At 35.0% G+C, this 23706-nt stretch overlaps 1 protein-coding gene across 2 annotated transcripts; it reads left to right on the top strand.

The window, feature by feature from the left end:
* Nucleotides 1-22544, top strand: LOC117108000 (zinc transporter ZIP10-like). Of its 2 annotated transcripts, none has more exons than XM_033249818.1 (9): nt 1-136; nt 10170-10566; nt 11628-11793; nt 12143-12318; nt 13835-14002; nt 15103-15196; nt 15707-16243; nt 18190-18377; nt 18689-22544. In XM_033249818.1, the coding sequence occupies exons 2-9, from the start codon at nt 10180-10182 to the stop codon at nt 18818-18820; spliced, it is 1848 nt and encodes a 615-aa protein (XP_033105709.1). In that variant the 5' UTR covers nt 1-136; nt 10170-10179; the 3' UTR covers nt 18821-22544. The 2 variants fall into 2 exon arrangements, with proteins under 2 accessions (XP_033105709.1, XP_033105710.1); XM_033249819.1 differs by lacking the exon at nt 1-136 and adding an exon at nt 155-342.
* Nucleotides 22545-23706: the final 1162 nt, after the last annotated feature.

A 23706-nucleotide genomic window follows, 5' to 3' on the forward strand; every position in this document is an offset into this window, starting at 1 on the left:
ACCAAATGACGTCATTTCCTATCTGTACCGTATTTATTGCATTTTCCACACGGCTCGCCATTTTCATTCACACGGCACCGAACAAAACAAGGTTCCAGAAGCAAAACAGTTTTGATTGAACAGAAGTTCCACAGTGGTGAGTGCAATCCCTAAACTTATTATAATCAGTCAAACAGCAAGTAATATATTGATTGTTGTGTTCATGTAAAATTATCGTCTAGGCCTATAAGAACGTTGATTCAATTTAGGATTCTCATTTCCTTCCTTTTTGTTTTCTACGTCTGAGAGTGCTTAGTCGGAACATGGAGGAATTAGTTTAGACAAGCCTACTCTAGATTACAGGTAGGGCTAAGCCTAGGGGATGTGACTTCTTCGGCCGCCGACACCTTCTCCACACCGCATGCTGTGGCAGCGTATGCCTAACTTTAAGCCTTTGCTAAACTAAATAATTGCTGTCATGTCGCACAGTCATATTTACGTATTTATTTTAGGTACTGTACGTATATAATAATTGCTTTCATGTAGGCCTACAGTATTATTTACTTATTTGTTTTACAGAACAGTATTGTTATTCATTATACAATTTGAAACTGTAGGCCTATTCATTGTACAGTAATTCATATTAAAAATGAGATCTATAATCGATAACAAGCAATGATGTTTACCTTTAACAATTATTATCGTCAAAATGTTTAAAAATCTTGCAAATATGTTGCTTGTGTTAACCATGTTGTAAGTGGCAGCACAAAGTTTGCCATGTTTAATTTTTTCACAAATTATATAATTTTATCACTGAATTTTTAACACACTATAGTATTAATATTAATTGTTGCGACATGTTCTGTGTGTATAGGCCTATCTGTAACAATCAAAGATACTAGAAATACAAGATAGAGTTTTCCACACAAAAAAAGTGTTCCACCGTGTTCCACCGAAATGCATGGTGGGAATACGAACAATGGGACGCCCCCTACAGCTGGATCTAAAAAAACTTGTGCCAAACTTTCGTTACCAAGTCGTCTCGTATTTTATTATCAATTCTCAATTAAAAAATTGTACACCGCGATGCGCTATGGCGACGTACGGTATTGGAGCTGTCTCTTATACACATCTCATACGCATATCAGGAAATTGTTGCTTGTGTTAACCATGGTGTAAGTGGCAGCACAAAGTTTGCCATGTTTAATTTTTTCACAAATTAGGCCTATATAATTTTATCACTGAATTTTTAACACACTATAGGCCCTAGTATTAATATTAATTGTTGCGACATGTTCTGTGTGTATAGGCCTATCTGTAACAATCAAAGATACTAGAAATACAAGATAGAGTTTTCCACACAAAAAAAGTGTTCCACCGTGTTCCATCGAAATGCATGGTGGGAATACGAACAATGGGACGCCCCCTACAGCTGGATCTAAAAAAACTTGTGCCAAACTTTCGTTACCAAGTCGTCGCATATTTTATTATCAATTCTCAATTAAAAAATTGTACACCGCGATGCGCTATGGCGACGTACGATATTGGAGGGCATTGCTGTGCAGTAAATTGCAACACATCATACAAACAGGGTCATAATTTATATCGATTTCCAAAGGATAGAGAAAGGTAAAATATTGCACTGACATTAAACAAAAAATTAGCTATATATAAATATATAAATATATATTAACATTTTGTTTTTTTAAACTTGACATATGAATTAGCCTAGGCCTATTGACTTGGGTAGCTAAGATATTGAAGAAAAATAAATAAATAATTAGACTAGCCTAAAATAATGAAAAGTACTAAATATTACTCGTTCGTATAATAACACTAGTATTGTATGCAGTTAGTTATTTATGAATGACGTGAAAATGGAGCTCTTTTGGTAAAGGAAATTTAATAACATTAATACAGGTCTAACTCTAATTACTTAAGACCACTTTTTGGACTGGGATTTCCATGGTCTACCTACCTAGCATAGCCTATATTCGCTTTTTAGTCTCTACTATAGTGCAACATGGTTGAATTGGTATTTAATGAAGCGGTATACATTTCAAAATGGTTTTTTGTTACTATGAACTCATTAAAAAATTTAGAAATATCAATGGTTGCTGAGAATTTCTAATTTTTATTAAATGAAAATTTGCCAACATACTCCCCTAAAACAGTTAGGGTCTCCGAGCACCTGATGATTGAGGCTGTGCCCTCATGAAACAGTCTGTAGTGCAAAATAAAATGTTGAGTTTGTAACCTAGTGTCTTTGATTACTTATTTATATTGCTCTACGTGTGTATTGAACACTTTCGTCTTCATGATCTGGTTCAAACTAACCATGCAGATATAAAGTGTATACATATATATATATAAACTTGCCTAAGTCGACTTTGCACAATATAAGTTACTGTAGTAATAAGTCATATAAGTATCAATCGTCTTCAAGTCAAAGTCATAATACAAAAATAACAAATGTTTATTCACTAACATAGCTGTCTCTTATACACATCTAGATGTGTATAAGAGACAGGTATTGTTATTCATTATACAATTTGAAACTGTAGGCCTACGAATTGTTTATATATTAAGGAAAGCAATGTTTTTTTTGACGTATGGTCATTTCGATTGTAATTGCACATAGATTTGATAGGCCTATGTCATAACACCACCATCTTAACAAAGACTTAGGCATGATGATTATACTGTATCATGTTTCTCTTCCTTCCCCTCATATTAATGGGGAAGTCAGTGTGTAGGGAAGTGAACAGGGGGAGCTTAAGTCAGCCCAAGCCACACCTATTTTCCACTACACGTCAGACCAAAAGAAGCCATTCTCCGCTGGAAATTGTTAACATGTCGAGCAGCAAAATGCCCCTCCCCGCTCTCCATATAGGCCTATATAGGCACTGTCACCACTCTCGCTACCACAGTTTTTAAGCCGCCTCATGTTTATTTATCCAAAACATCCAGTTATTGTTATATATTTATTTAACTTTTAATAAATTAAATAAAAAAAAATATTCTGATTAATATAGGCTCTTTAATATTAGATATAATATAATTAAATTTTTTAAATTCTTGGTCCTACCTTTTTTCGGCGCCTTGAGACGATCTTATTGTGGAAGGCGCACTACAAATATCCCACCATTACCATTACCATTATATATATATATATATATATATATATATATATATACATATATATAAACTTGCCTAAGTCGACTTTGCACAATACAAGTTACTGTAGTAATAAGTCATATAAGTATCAATCATCTTCAAGTCAAAGTCATAATACAAAAATAACAAATGTTATTTTCACTAACGTAGGAGGTGAGTTAAAAATTACCATCCAATTCTGTTAGAAAATAGGCATGTAAATTATAATAATTAAATAAAGAACCAAATAATTCTTGATTAAAACTATGCAAGAAAATAGGTATTAATTTGATAATTGGTTAAAACAGTGCTCATATCGCACTCTGATGCTTATTGTCCTACACATATTATTGGAAACTGCACACTTGGCGCTCCATACAAATTAATTACTGTTTACCGACTCCAGCCGCATTGGCTCGTGGCCAGTTCAACCTTAGGCCTAATCCACAATACAAATAAATGCCTAGGCCCCAGCAGGGCAGGTCTAGGCCTACTTGTATTGTTGTAGGCAACCCCAACCCTGGCCTACCACTGTAGTATTGTGCCTGCACATAACTAGTAAAATCTAGTTCTTCTAGTGATCAATCATGAATTGATCACAAATTTTTGTGTGAGCTTTTGCACTTGCCATAACCAATTGTAAGCGGTGCGCGTATTATCAAATATTGTGTTTAACCAATAGTACTAATAATTTCTGATTATGAACCAATGAGAATGATGTTAGAGCTCGATGAGAACAAACTCTAACTGTTTGGAACTGGACACGTACAACTTTGTCTCTTCGATTTTTTAATAAATCATCAATCAATCAGTTATATTTTGCTTTATGTTACTTTGTTGATGTTCTGTTGCATATGTTGACAGGTTCTGTGTGTGTGTGTTGTAATATTTACCCATCGATATTCCATTCCCGGCAAAATTTCAGTTTTTAAGAAAAATCTAATTTTTGTATAATGTTTAAGATTTACAATGTAATACGGAATCGCTAGTTTAACTGAATTTAACATTCCTAAGAATGAAAAAAATGTAAAATAAGACTGAAATTTGATTTTTTTTGTGTTCCACACAAAAAATTAATGCGGATGGATTTTTCATTTTGATTTTGCGATAGTTCGTGAGAAGAAATATTGTAGGTGCTGAAAACATTAGCCTATCCAGCGCTGCTAGGCTAGGCCTAGCCTTACCTTGATTTAGGTTCTGTTATCACACATAAAAACTGCCGACGTGATATTTTCCGTTACTAGTATTGACACTTGTGAAATATAATATTTCATAGAAATTATTTCAAATTTGTTAAAAAACTGATTCTGACTGAGATCTTGACACATAAACAAACATATCTCGGCCTTAATCGAACGACCGCATTGTGCGAGATATGAAGTACAAAAACTAATCTCATTAGAGAGAGCGCACTTTATTGACTGTATGAAAGTATACATAAAAGCGAGAGTATTCCAGTGGATGCGATCTACAACCTCTGAATTTGCCTAGTAACTATGAATTCGTCCAGAAAATGGTAATATTTTATGAGAAATAGTCTGTATTTCTCATTTTTTTTATTCCTTTGCGGTAAAACTAAAATTCTTGCCAATATTTTTCCATGATTTATAGTAATTGGAGTAATGCAAATGAATATTTTCTAAAAAAAAGTCAGTTTTTAGTGAATTTTTGCCGGGAATGGGGCTTTAAACTTCTCATTCGAAAGATGGTGCGCTATTGTAACTTGTATTTCAGCCCTCTAGCCTAGCTGAAACACAAGGAGAGACAGCGATGGGAATTCAACCGGGGACCTAGAGATCTCCATGGTTCAGCGCACACACAGCGGCTACCACCAGATTAGCCGACCAAGCTAAGCTGCCTGAACCATCCTAGCAGTAGTAGGCTAATAGAGTAGGCCCTAGCTAGTATTAGGCCTTTCCCTTTTTTAGGCTCCTTAAGCTCTATCCACACTATCAAATTTTCTTCGACAAAATGTGACATGCCCATATATAGTAATGTTATGCCTATATATGGTCATGGTGTGATGTCATCATGCCCATATATGGGCATATCACACTTTCTTGTCACACAAAATTTGATAGTGTAGACAGAGCTAGCCTAGGCCTGTTTTAGGCCGACTTCGGCTGCCGACATCTTCGGCCGCCAACACCTTCGGCCGCGCCCTGTCGAACACCCTGCGCCCTGTCGAACACCCTGCGCCCTTTGAGTGCTTTGCCGATTGGAAGTTGAATACGCGCTATTGTTAGAAACACTCAAGCTTACATTGTTACCAAAGATACTAGAAATACAAGATAGAGTTCTCGCATTGTAAAAATGAGGCGGCAGTCGTGCCCAACGTAGGCGACGCCCTTCTTTTTAACCATGCAAGTTTCCTATACTTTGTGCCCAACGTACAGGGCACCCTTCTGTTGCTAAGTATATCCAGACGCAAAAGGCGCCCTTCCATTTCCACTATTATGGAGGAAAACTTTTTCACAGAGTGCATCCGGCCATGCGATCCAGATTAAGTAAAAAAAAATTAGCTTTATTATTCTATCTTAATAACTACTAGAGCATTTCTTATATTGTTACACCACACAGATTGACAGATACTATATTGGAATGTACAGTATTACATTTATGGTTCAGTCTCTTATACAGTAATTTACTATTCTTTAATAAAAATTAGGTCTAGAATTTATAAACAATGTGAAAAACACCAAAAACTCAATATTGTATTTTAACATGTGGAATTTAATAAATGAATCTGGTATTAACCAGTTTTGTACCAGGAAATGCATTTTATGGAATTTGTATTTTCCTTACATTTAGTCATATCACTGTATCTCTTTTCTTCAATTCTTTTATAAGAGATGGAGCAGAATTTTATATTAATGTACAGTATACATTCCTTTATGTTACACAAAATGAAAAATTAAAACTGAGGGACTATGTTCCATGGCAACTGAATCTATTAACTATTTGATGCTATTAAATTGTATAGTCAACCATATATGAATTGTATTGAGATTTAAATGAATTGAAATACAGTGCACGCTCCAATTCGAAACCCCTCTAAATCCGAGACCCCTTTAATTTGAGACCACTTTTCTAAAGACCCAAATAACGATCATCAACCTTTTAACACAAAGCTAGCCCTCTAATTGGAGACCAACCCTGAGACTACCCCAAATTTTCATGTCCCGAAGGTAGTCTCGAATTGGAGGGCAAACTGTATATCATTATATGCAGATGATTTCTAAGAGCATCGAATAAGTTGTAAATAAAGCATCTGTATATAAATGTTAATAGTTCTTGAAATGTGACTGTACTTTTGAGGATTTCTTTTGCGGCTGTTCTCCTTGTTGATGCAAATATACTACCTGTAGCACAGTAAATGTTACCATCCCACTGTAACATGTTGTTGCACATCAGAATGTTTCAGTTGGTGAAGAATAAATTAAATTTTAGGGAGCGTTTGACAATACCGGATAGCCCTACATAAGCAACAATATTTTTAATAAAGCCATGTACAATTTGAGTTTTAATGTATGTTTAAATTGAGCACCCAAACTATGTAGACCTACACACACATTTCATTACAGATCAATTTTTAGTAATGCGTCTGTGAAATAAGTCTTCACGAAAATACTGTACTCTCTAATGACTAAAAGTTACTTCATTACAGTTTTTATATTTTCAGTAAAACCACTTTCTTCTAATTTTAAATAAATTTTTTTTATCACGCATAGACTTATGCTAAATGCGTGACAAATTTAGGATCATGCATGTGTTTCTGCAAAATGTGTGTTTCATCCAAAATCACTTTAAAATGTGGGATCGTCCCGCACGATGCGAGATGGTTGATAACTGCTATATGTAGGCTGTTACTATTATTTTTTTTTTTTTCATAATTCAGAACTGCCCTAACAGCATCATCAGTGATAGCCTGGGTTCCAGGCCCTAATTTTAGGTTACTCACTCTTTATTGCACTTAGTGCGAGCCATACCTAATTTAATTGACGTCCCATACTCGATTTCTTTTTTTTCGAATTAGGGCCTGGGCAAACGATTCATGCGTACGATTTCCCACATCAAATTTGATGTAGGATTTGATATGGTATGCATGACTGATTTTGTAAATCACGTGACTGGCTAACTTCATGCATATTAATCAATCTTGGTAAACTTTTAAAATTGAAGATGCGGATGTCTCGACTAGAACAAGAACCAGCTCCCTTTTGGCTACCTATACTTGAATTAAAACAGTTAGTATAGTTCTGGCCTGCTGAGAACGACATGGACTGATAACCGTAGGCTATAGGAACCTTGCTCACCGCTAGCTGCTACACAGATTTAGGCCTTTAGGGTAGAATATTCAAAGGTAGGCCTCTGTAAGTAAGAACTTAAAAAATACGCCAAGCCTCTACTAGTCTAGGCTAGGCCTACTCCCGACTCCAGACGAGGCCTGATCCATTCTCCTGGAAAGTTTTGTTGTATTTGTATGGTATGCCATCGAAAATCCATGCCATTTAGTCTAAGCTTTGTTTTTGCCATTGCCAAAATTAGTCTTACTAGGGTCTAATCTAAATATTTTAGGCCCGTTTTATTAGGGAGGACTATTTAAATTTAGTCATGCCTAACTAGTCGAAAGACAATTCAAATTTTCAAAAGGGACATTAGGAAAAAGTAAAAAAAGGAACATATCAGGCCAGATAACACAGAAGCATATAAAACAACATGATGAATAAAAAGTATAGCTGCGTTAGTCTGTACAGTATACTTTATACTAAGCATATAAAAGTAAATCAAAAGTCATAAAGTAATACAGGACTAAAATCAAAAACATTCGTTTTCTTTTTTGATCTCATTTCTCTTTTTGAGATCAAAAAAGAAAACAAACATTTTTGATTTTAGTCCTATATTACTTTATGGCTAATACCAATATTGATTGGTGTCAGGTGAAAAGTGTATTGATCAAAGAAGTGCTTATACTGTACATCTCCTTTGTACACTTGATAAACAAGAGATTTGTGGAAAATTTGGTATTTTCCCTTATCTTTCTATTTTTTAATCAATTCCTGGAATTAAAATTTGAAGCAGTTCACTTACAGCGGCAGGAGCTAGGCCATGACTAGCATGATGATCCGGATTAGGTAGATTTGGATTTTTATTTTTGTAGGCCTACTGTACAGTCGGTAAAGGAATTGTTTTTTCCAGGTCTCAAACTGTACGCCCGCGCTGAACGTGCTAAATGCGGCGCGACGTAATCCATCATGCGCTACAGCTGTGCTACCCGAGATTTCCGACCATTAACAGGGTTTCCCCTGTCATTCGGTTTGTTGTTGACAGTACTTCCTGTAATTTGAAATTTGTGGACATTTTCGCGAGTGGTGAAATTTGCGGTAAGTGCTACATTCACGAAATTTGCGAAAATTAAACCCTTGCGTAAATAAGAGAACTGGTATCTCTGGCATAGATAAATCACTTAAAAAGAAAATCAGCAAAACCAAAACTGAACATATATATAAGCTTTCTGCATAGTATGGAAAATAAACAAAGCCTCGAAACAGAAAGTACAGAAACTATTTATGATAATTTTATTCATTCCAGCATATTAATACAATTTCTAAGTACAAAAGAACAAACAATTAAATATAAAACCATGGAAACGCTGTCATCAGTAATATATACCATTCTCTAAACGACGATCATTATTAACTCGGTTATTTTTTTATATTTATGTCTCAACTTTATTTAACTGTATAATGTATTGAGCTTTGAATAACCAATGTATTTTCCGTGATGACAAATAAACTTGATTCTGATTCTCATGTGCTTCTCCAAAATATGAAGGCAATTGAACAATTCCCTTGACATAAACGCTGTACCAACTACAGTACTTGGCCAAGATCTATGTTCAGAACAATACTGTATGTTGCTTTGGGATGAACAAAGAATTGTGTGTAACGTTACCTGTTTTGGGGAGATGAGCAGTTCGCACAACAAATACAGCTATTTGCATAGGGTCTAGCAAGTCAAGTGGCTGTGCGGTAAGCCAGGGGTGCCGCTATCTACCTAAGCCTTACATTGGCGCTGATTCTAGCCGCTCCTCACCCAGTGTTCGGTCGGTAGAACCAAGTCTTCTTGGATAAGGTCTGGTATACATCTGGCATGTGTGCACTTTAAAGAACCCATTGCATCTTTCGGAAGAGTAGGGGGTTACTCCAATGCTATGGTTCATTTAAGCCCCTGTCTTTGTGGAATAATGTGCAGATGTAGCTACTATAAGCGCCTCATTACGGCAGCTAGGTAGTCTTGGACCACGTCCTTACAGAATTTAATACAATGACGCAGTGAGTTATGGATTATTCTCTTATCTTTAGTTACCTTTACCTCACCTAAAATTATACTGTTTAGAGTACTACAGTTTTACATCACGATACCACGTGATATTACTCTGTTGCTATCGGCGACACAAAATGCGTTCAACCTACGCCATTTTCTCAGCTGACAAACCATTGATCCCAATTTCTAACGTAATAATTAAGAAGATCTTAAGATGTAAATTTATTATTAAAGGTGTGTTCGATAACTAATATAATGCGAACATTTTGTGTTTTTACATTTTGATAGTAAATTATCAGGTTTTAAAATGCTTATTCTAGAAAGCATGTTCTAAACCATTAAGATTATAAAGTCATGCTGGCATAATTGAACAGCAACCAACGTCCTGAAGGCGCCACCTGGTGTTGTGAAGACACGCCTGTGGTCACAACATGTTTATTGTTTGAAAAAAAAAAATGAAACTGTATTAAATAAACAAGAGACAAGACAAACTTATAAGTGGGTAGAATGTACAGTAATGTGATGGGATAGGACCCTGCAATCACTTCTTTCCCTACCCACAAACCTATGTAGTTTTTTTCAGAATCAACATCTTCCCATTGCTTGTTGGATCTTAAAAAATAAACCACATTTCACTTTCACTTACCGTAAATTTACCTGGTGCTGTACTTGATAAATTTAATAACATTTTTGTACTTTTATTGTAGGCCTTTCAAGATGAATTTGATGGGAAGAATTTCTCGTATGCTTCATCCAACAATTGTATTCTGCTGTTGTCTGCAAATGGCACTCATAATAACAGCCAATGCTGAACAAGCACTCCAAGAACACAGCCACACTGAGCACATTGATCACAACGACACAAGCTCCATTCCTTTAAGCCATGTATATGAAGAACAGAGCCTTAAAACCATTTTCAGTAAATATGGAAAAAATGGAGCTATGGATTATGATGCATTTAAGGACTTTCTGAAAAACCTTGGACTCGGTGAACAGGTAGAATTGCACTCAGAAGACAGCCATGATCATGACCACGCTGAACGTTCAGTGTCTGTTGAAGAAAATAAGACCGTACAAAGCACACAAGAAATAAGAATTAACCGGGTAATTTTATATATATTTTTTTGGTTCCTATGCATAGTAGCATAGGAAGACTTGATGCATGTTACTTACTGTAGGCCTTAATACTGAGATAAAATTACCCGACCTTTTTGAAGAGGGAGAACCTTGAATTTTGAAGAACTTAAATGTCATTAAACACCCTGGAAGTAAGGAAAGCTCATCTCTGGCCATCTAGAAATCAAAGTTTCCCTAGATCCCCTTTCTTTTTTTTATTTTTTTACCGTATTTTAAACCCCCTCCCTCCTTCGAATCATGGATCCGCCCTTGAGGTGTGATTTATAATTTACAGTAAACGATTTACAGTTGTCATATAATACTTAATCACAATTGTTGCAGTTAAAGAAAAGTAGCCTGCACTCAGGTTGTAAGCCTCTGTGGTCAGGAGTGTGAACCACGCACTGACCATGCGTAAATTAAATACCTCTTTTGTTGACATATTGTGAAGTGGTTTACACTGTTTCAGCCCTTTGTGCAAGTATTTCATGGCTTACAGCATATATATAAAAAAAAGTAAATGAAAAATAAATTGATTTTTTGGCTGATTTTCATCATCAATAATAGCATCAGGTCTACTAAATAAAAAAAAAGAAACTGTTTTTAAAAATCTATCATTTATGTTAACTTTCCTGCAGACTTGTAGCTGGCATTTCTTGTTTGTCTTGTACTAGATAGAATAATGCAATTTTGTTGATGCAATCACAGAACTGTTGAAAGCTCTGTCCAAAAATAAAAACATATGGTCATGATGAAATCACGTCATCATAACCATAGACACATCATGACTATATATGGGCATACGACAGTTTTTTGTCAAAGAAAATCAGATAATCTCAACTGGGCTTAAAGGTCTGTCCAGACTATCAAATTTTATATGACAAAAAAACTGTTGTATGCCCATATATAGTCATGATGTGCCTAATAAGGTTATGATGTGATGTCATCATGAACATAATTTAGGCATGTCATATGTTTTTGGTCATTAAAATTTAATAGTCTGGATCATGCTTGGCTGCCCAGTCTCTGTCTCTTATACACATCTATAGTGTCTCCCAGCTCATGAACTTTATCGAAGCTTTTCAAAAAATGCATCAAATGTCATTACAAATGACGATATTTTGACAATTTGTCCAGTTCTTCTCCAACAACTGGATATTCAAGCCTGTAAATCAGAGATGGAATCGGAAGAGGAGTTACCTTCTAATAAACACGGTATGTTTAAAATAAATATCTCATACAACCTGGAATATAAGGTATGTTTACTTAACAATTAATCAAACAGTCATTCATTGTATCAGTTATTAAGATGACTTAATCAAGGAATCAATTCTTTAATCAATTATAATAATTAATGTGTTAATTTTTTGTATATTGTAAAACAATAGATGATATTATTTTTAATTCTTTTTTCTTTGTCTTGTTCATAATCATATTTCCATCCTATAATTCGTGATTTAACTAGCTGTTGGATATGTATGGAATAAAAAAATAAATTGCATATTATATTTTATATAACAGTAAATAATAATAATACTTGTTTTTAATTAATTTCTCCTTACAGCATGGGGCTACAGCTTTGCCTCTGTCACCTTCATCAGCCTAATATCCATCACTGGTATCCTTGTTGTACCATGTACCAAACGCTACCCAGTCATCTATACTAATCTCATATCATATCTTGTTGCGCTTGCTATCGGTGCACTCATCGGGGACGCCCTACTTCATCTACTTCCACATGTATGTACATTTTTAGTAATGCTAGAAATGTTCCAATTTGGAAAAAAAGATGAATATGATACTTTCGTCTTTTTTAAAATAATTAAAACAATATTATTATTATTATTAATAATAAAAATGATAATTAAAATATAGTACAAATAATTTTTCCCCACCAAAATTGATATTGAGATGATTACCACCATGAATAAGTATGATTTTTTTATCTAGCATTTCCTTTAAATATAACAATTACAACATTAAAACATAAAAATTGAAATAATCCTAAATATATAATGATTGATAAGCAAAATAATGGGATGAAAGGTTGTTTGGTCAAACATTGAGCATTCCTTGAACTAGTCAAAACTCTTTCTGCAAATATTTGAAGAACACTACAAATATATAACAGGATTGCTTCCTGTTCAATTGAATTGATTTAACCCACATACTGTAGTTGCGAAAGAAAACAGACTATATCTGAAAAGTTTGAATTAAGATATAATATACAATAGTGACAGTATGAAAGTAAATAGTGTGTGCGCATACCGTAAAAACCTCGAATTGAAGCCCTTGGGCTTCTTTTCGAGATTGACTTCTTTTCGAGGCTACTTTTGCAGACTAAAGAGAAAGATTCTTTTCTAAATGAATGCTGTAAATTTTGGGAATTAGTACTATAAAACAATAAATAGGGTCTTTGTAACATCAATCTGTATTATGAAGTGTATTACTCTGCATTAAATCACCCAAAATACTGTATAAACCAAGCATGCTTTTAATTTATTTTGTTTCTTTGAAATCATGTACAGCACTTGTTTGATTGGAAAGAATATACAATGGAAAAATATTAGTTTGAAATTTTTTTGAATGATATAAGGATGGGTTGACCCATTTCTCACAACCCTGTGCTCCTCTGTGTATTTTTCAGTGACGGAATGTGATATTGATATAAATCAAATTTCTGTTGGTTAAAAGATTACATTGTTCATTAAATTTTTTATTTAGTACTGCAGTATTTGCCAACTTTTCAGCATGCATAGACTATAAGCGACCTCCTGGAGTGGTTGGCAGACTGGTGGCCTGATCGTCTTGTTTACTAGCTAAAACGATAGAGCTATAAATAAGTCCAGCATTTTTATGTAGTTGTTCTCCCCAGAGATCTGCTGTCTTCTCTAGAACTTTATAACGAGTTAAAAAGGATTTCCAGATTGAAGAGACATTATAGTGAATTGCATTATTTTGATTTTTCAAAGAATGTTAAGTTCATTATACTATTCAACCTAACAAAATTTCCAACATTTTTCACCACATTTATTAAGCGGTACTTCAAAAGATACACCTTTGATTTTATTGTTAAATTAATCAATTTCAAACCTTTCTCTTTTTGCACACCTTCACATACTACCAATTTGTAATATCCTGTATCTACATTGTGCAAATATCCATTTATTATTATTATCATATTAATATATAAAATTTTGTGATATTGTATTGGGTTTGTATTATTTTATGTTATATTTCTCTTTGTTTTTCATAGGCATATGGTGTACATGGTCATAAAGGTCATGCAGAGGAAGACGCAATTAAAGCATCTACTGTTGTGTTGCGGGGCTCAGTTGCTGTTTTTGGCATCCTCTTTTTTTTCATCTGTGAGAAATTGTTGCACTTCCGTAAGGAAAAGGAGCAGGAATCTAATGTGGAGAAAGTAAGTGAGATGTGAATTTATTCTATTTTTGTGTCTGTGGAATGTTTATGATGATGAATTTGATATCAATGATGATGATCATGATGTTTATGACTAATTATGGTCATGATACAGTAATACTAAAAATGTAATAACACAAATCATAACATCACACACTTTATAAATGTGAACAATTTTTTTTTTATAATAATAAACTTTAAGGAGTTACTAAGAACAAAATGACTAAAAGATATTTAAATTGTGCAACAAACTGAAAAAAAGTGTGACTAAATTCCCCTTTCAGACAGACCTGCAAAACGGTATTAATACTGTATTTCTCGAATGCTGGCGTTCTATGTGAAAGGGTAAATACGTCTAAACGCCGGCTTCAGTTAGACCTCCTCTTGACCTAGTCCTAATACCGCATTAATACCGTAGCGAGTTTTGCCCAACTCGATGTGAAAGGGTACAGGGTTCATCGCCGTCTTACGCACTGAGGCATAACAAGTCAGACGGTCACACTAGCAGCCATCAACCGCTGCTGCAGCTAACGATGAAATCGCTAGCTGACGGTTCTTTAGACGCGAAAATCGCCTGCACCTAGCTGCTCGAGATTCAATCCGGCCTTGCCTTAAACGCTTCCTGAATTCTTTCTTCACTTCTGTTTCTCAAATTTATATGTATTGCAAACATAGCAAGCATTAAAAAACATTGGCAAAGCAGCAGTTTTTTTACTTCATCTCCGGCCATATTGGATTATTGGAGTAAACAAAAAATTGCGCCCTATTTGTTAACAAGCACAAGCGCTACAGGCATCAAATACTCCTTTCCGCGAGAACCCTTTCAGACAGGATACGGTATTATTACCGGATTTTAACTATCTGTGTGAAAGTGTCTGTGCCGGCAATAACGACAGCGTGATTAGGGTATTATTGCCGTATTTTCTGTCTGAAAGGGGCTATACTGAAGTTATAAACAAAAGCATACAATGCATGTGTACACATCATGCATGTGCAATATAATCTAATATACACATGCACACATACACTACACATAAATGGATGTGTATACATACAACCAAAACACAGTCCTGATTTCTTAATCATTGCTATATTTGTCAGGCATCGCATGACAGTACGGATGCTGCTGTTGCAATGAGAAAACAGATGACAGCAGTAGAACCTCTAATAAGCAACCGGAAACCGCTAATGTCAGGTATGCTACTCCGCTTAACCATCATCATCATTAGCCTTTACAGACCAAGTCAACTACAGGAACCAGCAGGGATGCTCTTTTGGACACTGTGCCAACTTGGCCCAGCTTGATTTACTGTGCCATAACTACGGTCCTAATCTTTCTCATAGGAACTACAATATAAGTTATACTGCCCAGCCAGTTCACTGATTGAAGAGTGTGAAACTATTTCATTTCATTTATTTTGGCATACTGTAATTGTCGGTGGTGGGATAAACAAAAAGCAAGCTTACTTGCTGTGTAGTGTGTTTTTCTCTGACAAGTGTATTCTTTTTTTATATAATAGTGTACCACTCAAACTTCAAAAAGACTAATAAAGAGAATCCATATTTGGTTCAATATTATCTTTTATTTTAGAATATTAGCAGGATTTGATAGATTTGAACTAACCAATCAAACACAATATTTTAAAAATTAATATTTTTTATTCCAATCATTTTTTTAAATTATTATTTTTTTTACATTTGACAGGTTGTTCTTCATTTCCTCAAGGGAATATAAAAAGATCATGTTTAAGAGGTACCCATAGCGATGCACATCTTATACATATTCATAATGACACTCAAGTGCATCAGCTTTTCGAGAGCAGTGACATTCCGATGGTGAAATTAGAATGTGGTGAAGGAACGTGTGAGACCCCGTGTGATGATTCCACATGCCCAGAGGCTCAATGCGAGAATCAGGAGGAATGTGATGGTTTTATAGGCAAAGATGTACGTGTCTGCAACTCGGATCCTGAGAATCGAGTTGAAATGACTGAAATCATACAAGAGGAGGAAGAGAAAAAAAGCCCCGGGCATGGGCATAGTCATAAACATAGCCATGGACATAGTCACGATCACAACTTTTCTGGTGGCATAGCAACAGTGGCCTGGATGGTCGTCATGGGTGATGGTTTGCACAACTTCTGTGATGGTATCGCTATTGGTGCTGCATTTGCGAATAGCGTAACAGGTGGAATAAGCACATCTATTGCAATATTCTGCCATGAAATTCCACATGAATTAGGTTAGTGCTAGCAAATTTCCAAATTTCCCTTTTCCGAAAATGTTTAGGTCATTGAGAAAGGGTGGGAGGGAGAAAAGGAGGAGGGAATATGAAGTGTTTGACTGCTCCAGCTTCTGCTAGCATCAAAGTGTGGCTGAATATATTTAAGTAGCAGGAAAATGATAATATTTATATAATAGTAATAATAATGTCCTGTAATGACTCATATCATGACCTCTAACATACCCATATTTTAGATATTTAGCCATGAACTACACACATACATTCCCACTCCCTTTATAGTATTCATAGTATTCGGCCAGTCGAGTGGCCGAGCAGTAAGGCAGGGGCGCCGCTAGTTACAGCCTTAACGTCGGCGCTGGTTCCAGCCGCTCCTCGCCCATGGTTCGGTTGGTAGAACCAAGTCTTCTCGGATAAGGACTTAAAATGTAGGTCCAGTGTATACATCTGGCTCGTGTGCACCAATTGCTTGCATCTTTCGGGAGAGTAGGGGGTTACCCCGATGTTATGGTTCATTTCAGCCCCTGTCGTGGAATGATGTGAACATGTATTTACCAAAAAGCGTCTCTTTACGGTTGCTAGGTAGTCACGGACCACGCCCCATACGCACTTCAGCACAATGACGCTGCAAGTTATGGGTTATTCTCCTACCTTTACCTTTACTATTGTCAGGAAATTTATTTCTTGATTTAATTTTTTTCATTATTCTCACTCTGTTACTTTTCATTCTCGTTTTTCTCTTTATGTAAAGTGTATTGAATGCTAATCTGATTATGATAATAATAATTATTATTATTATTGTTATTATTATTATTATTATTATTATTATTGTTGTTGTTATTAAATTTAGCTCGGAATCCAGTACATTCCACAAAACATTCACATGCTACCACATACAACCTTTCTTCTTTGTGAAGAAAAACTTATGATTTTTTTATTTATGTCCTAAAGACTAGCCGCCTTCCCCACATGCTTATACTGCATGTTAATGTTAAATTAAATGTTGTTGGAAGCAAATAAGACAGCTCATCAAGTTTATGTAATGACCCATGGCTCAACCACCATCTCTTTTACTAAATACCTCTAAATGCCCCATGGCATTTGGGGGTCTGCCATTCCAGAATATCAAATCAACCATTAACCATTATAACAATAACTGTTGTAAGACAGTCTTTCTTTGTAAATTGTAACTGGGTTGCCTCACATAAAACTTGTGCATGCATATGTAATAAGAATCTTTTAATAAAGTTTTACCATAATCAACACCACTATTTGATGACAATGTACAGTAACTAAAACCCAGATAATGCACCATTTAGTTCCTTGGGGTTAAGCCCACTCTTTCTGTAAGTTCACCCTCAAAACTTTTGAGTACAGTACAGTAATTTTAATGCAAAATGCTCAACAACGTATGTTGTGCTTCAAAGGTTTAGAATGGCGATTCTACACTTTGTGAGGCTTACACTAAGTTCAATTACCTACCTAGCCTTGCTTGGCCTGCAGGCTCACTATTGTTTGCATATTCTGTATCTCGAGTGTAAGCCTTGCACCGAAATTGGCTCAGTTTTATATTCAAGGGGTGGGCTTAAATATGGTATACATTTTGTTGATATTGTTTCCATATTTTATTATTGAAGGTCGTGTTTAGATCTAAAAGAATCTAGCAATACCACAAATAGCCTATCAGAGCATATAACCATTACTAATTGTATACATTTTAAAATATAGTTACTGTATTTTTAAATCTAGAAAGCAGCATTACCTAAAATTTGCATCATTGTGTTCTAGATGTTGACCAGTACTTATGTTGACATGTTTATATTGAAATAGTATTGAATTTCACATATATTTTTAGGAGCATGGCAACAAATAATAATATGGCAACATACATACAGGTAACATATTTATTGATTGTAACAAAATAATTCCTCCTGTTAATCTGGCAGGTGATTTTGCTGTTATGTTGAGATCCGGGATGTCTATTAAGAAAGCTCTGGCATACATGGGACTGTCATCTGTTCTGGCATACATCGGCATGATGCTGGGCGTTGGTATTGGCAGAATTGAAGAAGCTAACCTGTGGATATTTGCACTCACAGGGGGAATGTTTCTCTATATAGCATTGGTAGATCTGGTAAGCATGATGTTTTTATATCATGTACAATATTTTTATGGCAGTGACTATTGTTACACAAGTATTAAATGAATTCGTAATTCGTAACATCCAATCAGATTTAGGAACTTGTTTAAGACTGGTGTAACAATAGCCACTGCCTATTCTTACTTCTTCATTTCATTATTCCACTCTACTTAGGCCTAATATTTTGATTTTGAATATATTAATATGATATTGATTGAAACAAATTTAAAGTGTTGTTTTTTCTTCATTTGTTTTAAATCCATACATAAACATTTGTTTTATTAATGGCAAATTTTATGTTTCAGCTTCCAGAATTGCTAGAGAGTTCCAATAGACATGTCTGCATGGTGTTGCTACAGTCATTTGGAATCATGTGTGGTTTGGGTATCATGGTATTAATTGGCCTGTATGAAGAAACAATGCAAGAGAGATTATAATCAACTACACGTCAAAGAATTGTTTATAGATGAGATACAGCATTAATAGCCTATACCACAATGGCATATCTAAGGTGGAGAGGTGGAGTGATAGGAATGCAAGCCTAGTAGAAAAATTGTGCATTACCTCTAGGTGACCACCCTCCCCACTAAAATTTTTCTGTTCATTATTTAAAAAGTAAAAAATCACCACAAAATCTGACCAGATTGCTCCCCCTGACTTCAATCAGCCAGTGATATCCCTAGATACACCATTGATATAGTCAATCCATATTAAAAAGTAATTATATATCTGTGTGCTATTCTAGATATGGATGTGCTTAGATCTTGACTATAGCATTGTCATCTACTGTATAGTCAACCACAGCATTTAACCCACCATATTATTATACCTAAATATACCACTGTAAAAACTTTGGTAATTTGAGTACCAATTACCCGGAAATGGTAATACAGTATTATTGCGTAGAGTAAGTAAAATAAAGAATGTATGGCGGTACCGTTAATCAAACCAGTAAATATGCCACTAGGGTAAAATATATTAATTCAGTATCAAATCTGTATTCATATTTTCTAACTTGTGCTGACGATGTCCATGGTCCAAGCCTTTGATAATTACAGTATTAGTAAAATCCAGGGTCCAAGCATTTGATAATTATTAATTAGTAAAGTCCAGGGTCCAAGCCTTTGATAATTATTAATTAGTAACGTAAATAATTTACTTGTAAACATAATTTGTAAACATAAGCTCTGGGGTAGTAGAAGTCCTGAAAATATTCATGAAAAAGAATTAGAAGCGATTACTGTAATTACGAGCTTGCATTCGCGATAAACGGTCAGCTGTATTTATTTATATAATATATTTATTTATATTATTATTTTTATTTAGCTATTCCGGGCCCCCCCCCCCCAGCTGGGCCCGGGCCCCAGGGTACTTGCCCCAGTTACCCCGGCCTCTTGGCGCCACTGATCATGACCATATTTAGGCATGTCACATGTTTATATCAATGAGATTTAGTAGTGTGGACAAGACATTAAGAAAGCTCATTAAACCAAATTTCTTGGAAGCAGCTTTTGCCAACTTGGGATCTTTGTAGTTCTAGTGTATATAAACTCTATGGCTCAATTTAATTTCTATGGACAAATAGATATACATCTGGTAATGTGTCCATGGGAGTGGGCTAGCAATGCCTTGACAGAGGGATGGGTTCAAATCCCAAGACCAACTTGAATTGTAATTTCTACTTTGAATTGGTTGATTTTTGTTATCCAGTTGTCTGTGTACTTCATTCAAATCCATCAGAATTTTAGGTGTCGTTAAGTTAGGTGGACATCAGATTTCAATTTTTTTTATATGTTGTTATTTTATCGTTTTTTTGCATAACTTAATGATACCCACACATATAAGGAATTATTATTTTTTATTTTAATGGATCGTGAGACAAAAAAAAAAAATATGAGTACTGTACCTCTGCGTTCATTCAATAATTATTATTTTAAAATCCACCAGATGTTGGACTAACATTTTACCCATTTGCAATGGACCTTTCAAACTACTAACCAATCAGAACATGTTATTTTATTAGCAAGGAATATGTGCATATACCACAAACATGCAAATTTATGCTCTTTGAAATTCAACACCTTAGCAACAGTATCTAAGGGGTGTGTTTTAGTGGCATGTTCCATTTGAGCTCTGAATTAAGCAGGTTTGAATTATATAACTAGGAAAGTTTTAAAAATGCACATCTAGTGGGATTTATTGGGAGTTTGCAATGTATGCTTTATTTTTGTTGTATCTTCTTCGGTAATTTCATCAATTGATTTTAAGACAACAACATTATGCAGTGCACAAATGCCACAGTATGTTTCTTAAAGCTTGGGGTGACACAGCTGAGTGACGCCAGGGTCCAGGGCATCTTGATTTAAACTTATCATTTGCATAATACATTAGGTTATACGTCTGAGCTTAATGGTTTTTTAAAAGCCGAGTTTTGCACAAACTGGTAGACCACCCGCTGATACAACACCGGTAGTAACCCTATGTAACATTTTCCCTGATCTCACCCGACTACACCCAAAGTTTTATAAACACATGGTATTAATATCAATGAGTTTTTACTCACCAAAACTCAAGTGTATGGCTGTGTCCCACGGTGCTGGAATTCCTTTGTATCCCAATATGCATAGTTAATGTATTACTTTTTCATTTATGTATCTTCTTGTAGTACTTAACTTATCAATGTATTGTGATTCAAATACCAAAGCTCAAGTGTATGGTTGTGTCCCACGCTGCTAGAATTCACTGGTATCCCAGTATGCATAGTTACTGTATTCTTTTTCATTTATTTATCTTGTAGTGGGTGCATAATTGATGTATTCTTTTCCATTTATTTTTCTTGTAGTAGGCTGATCATAACCATGCACGATGTTTACTTAACTTATCAATATATAAGGCTCAAGTGTGTGGTTGTGTCCCACGCTGCTGGTGTCCTTGGTGTCAATTTTTTTGGACGTACCTTCCTTTTGGAAGAGTGCCACTGATATAAAAGTGAAGTTCTCAATAATTAAATGTATTAATTTTTTATTTATTGAACTTGAAGCTGGATTATAGCGATGCTTTTAACTTTATCAATGTAGTGTATTGTGGTTTATATCCAGAGCAATCATATTGTGTCTCGCATTCAAGGGCTCTCACAATCTTTCACACTCAATGACCAAACACACCTAACAAAATCCTTTATACTCTATGTTTTATTTATGCTTTGAAATTGCATTCTTTGTATTCTTTAATAGTAATTTTGACAGCCAAGATAGGCTGCATAAAACTGCACTTGGGATGTCTTGCTTGCTTTACCATGCATTCTAATGCCATGGCCACACTTATGGTTATCAAATCCTGATAACCATTTAGAAACCCCAGAAGCAGAAACTCCTCTATATCATTATAATTGTCATAAAATCTAGTTCAATCTCTCTTGGAAACAGAATAATTCAACACAATAACTTTAATCGTGAGTAGCATACAATTTGAGGATCATGTGTTTACATGCAGCGTGTTGTGCTGTTGAATCCAGCATGCAAATTTATTGTTATTATGACCAACACTTTTACATTTGAAGTGTGGACAAAAAATACCATGTTTAGTGCTATAATTATTTTTCTACAATTGCCATATACTGTAGAATTATTATTATTATACCATATAGAATTATTATTAGTTAAACTATTATCATAAAATACAGTTGTAGTCATTTAGTTATAGTAGTAGGTGTAGTCGTATTAGTTAGGTATAACTATGTAAAATGAAACACTGCTGGCTTCAGTGCACCTGATGAATAGACCACCTGATGAATAGACTGCTGGCCAAAAGCTTGTGTGAATAAATACTATTACTTATCCACTACGTGACACGTGGCACATGGCTGATATCTTCTTCCACTTTCTTCTGTACTGAGCTGCATGTCTCGCTTCTGGCCAACTTCCGCATCCAAAAGATGTTCTTTCGATCACAACTGACCTTCTCTAAGTAGTTTTTGGTCTGCCTTGCATTCTCTTTCCTTCTGTTGTCCATGAAAGGACAATATTCTGGTCACCGTTGTTGTCCATGTGCAGTAAAGTGCTACCAGTGTTTAATTTTACATAATTATTTAGTTTAGGTTTTGTGTAAACTTAATTAAGACTTTCTTCTGTCTAGGCCTAGTAAAAGACTTTTCAAGCTTTATTTTGTTTCAGCAATTTTACTTATTATTTTTCCAAGTTATTTGTTATTAATTTTATTTTTGTTTTTAATGCAAAAGTAATATTTGAATTAAGATTCATTAACCTAAAAATCTTTTTCTCATACCTTATCTCAATTTCAGTGTTTTCATGGATTTTTGTTGACTAGCATACAATCTTGGTACCATACATAGTGTGACCTCAAAAGATTTGTTACACGAAAGCCTTGTATTTTAGCAGAAATCAACTACTTTATAATTTCTTCTTCACCAAAACAGTGTTTTTTTAAGCAATTCAGCTGAATAATAGCAAAAACAGTAATAAGATGATGCAATACTATAAACTGTTAATCAATATACTACTACACCCACCGTTAATAGATAGGTAATGTTCGGTTCACACAGGCTATTATAAGAGGTTTTTTTTTTGTGGCAAATTAAGAAATTATTTATTAGCTCCACATGAACAATAATTTTGCAGTGGTGGATCCAGGGTTTTTTTTTTTGGTCACGGGGTATGCAGGGGCAGCAGCGCGCCCCCCCCCCCTCGTTTTGGAAAGTAAAAAAAAAAAAAAAAATGATAGCCCAAAACTCTGAGGAGCCCCACCCCCTTCCACCACCCCTCTTAATCGCCACTGAATAATGTGGGGTATTTAATGAGTTGATTTTGAGTAAGTAAATGTTCTCATATCATGCTGTATAAGTTAAAAACTCAAAAGGCAGCACTTCCTGTTTAGATACTGAGGCGGATGGAGGATTTGGCAGTAGGGTGTGTGTGTGAAAGTGCATACCACCTCAGCCCCACGATGGTTGGAGCTGAGTTGCAAAAATTTTGAGAATATGGATGTATTGAATATGCCCCGAAATTGCACTCTCGTACTTTAAAAATCTTACTGGCAATTCATATCAACAATGCAATTATTTTTCTTAATACAATTAAGCACCTTCTGCAACCCTCTGCATCCGCCCCATAAATATAGTGCGTTTTGTTATGTATTTGTTGTTAATGCAAGAGTAAAGGTACCTAGTACTTAGTTGTAAATCACTTGTTTATCAGCCACATAACTGATTTTACTGCACATGATTGTAGTATCAAAATTGAGCGTATGCGTTGAAGTGTTAGACGTCCGTGCATATAAATGTTTACAGTAGTAGTAGTAGTAGTGC

The sequence above is a fragment of the Anneissia japonica genome, unplaced genomic scaffold (genome assembly GCF_011630105.1).
Source record: "Anneissia japonica isolate Jap-2015-1 unplaced genomic scaffold, ASM1163010v1 scaffold287960_len3192837_cov198, whole genome shotgun sequence".
Taxonomy (NCBI): domain Eukaryota; kingdom Metazoa; phylum Echinodermata; class Crinoidea; order Comatulida; family Comatulidae; genus Anneissia; species Anneissia japonica.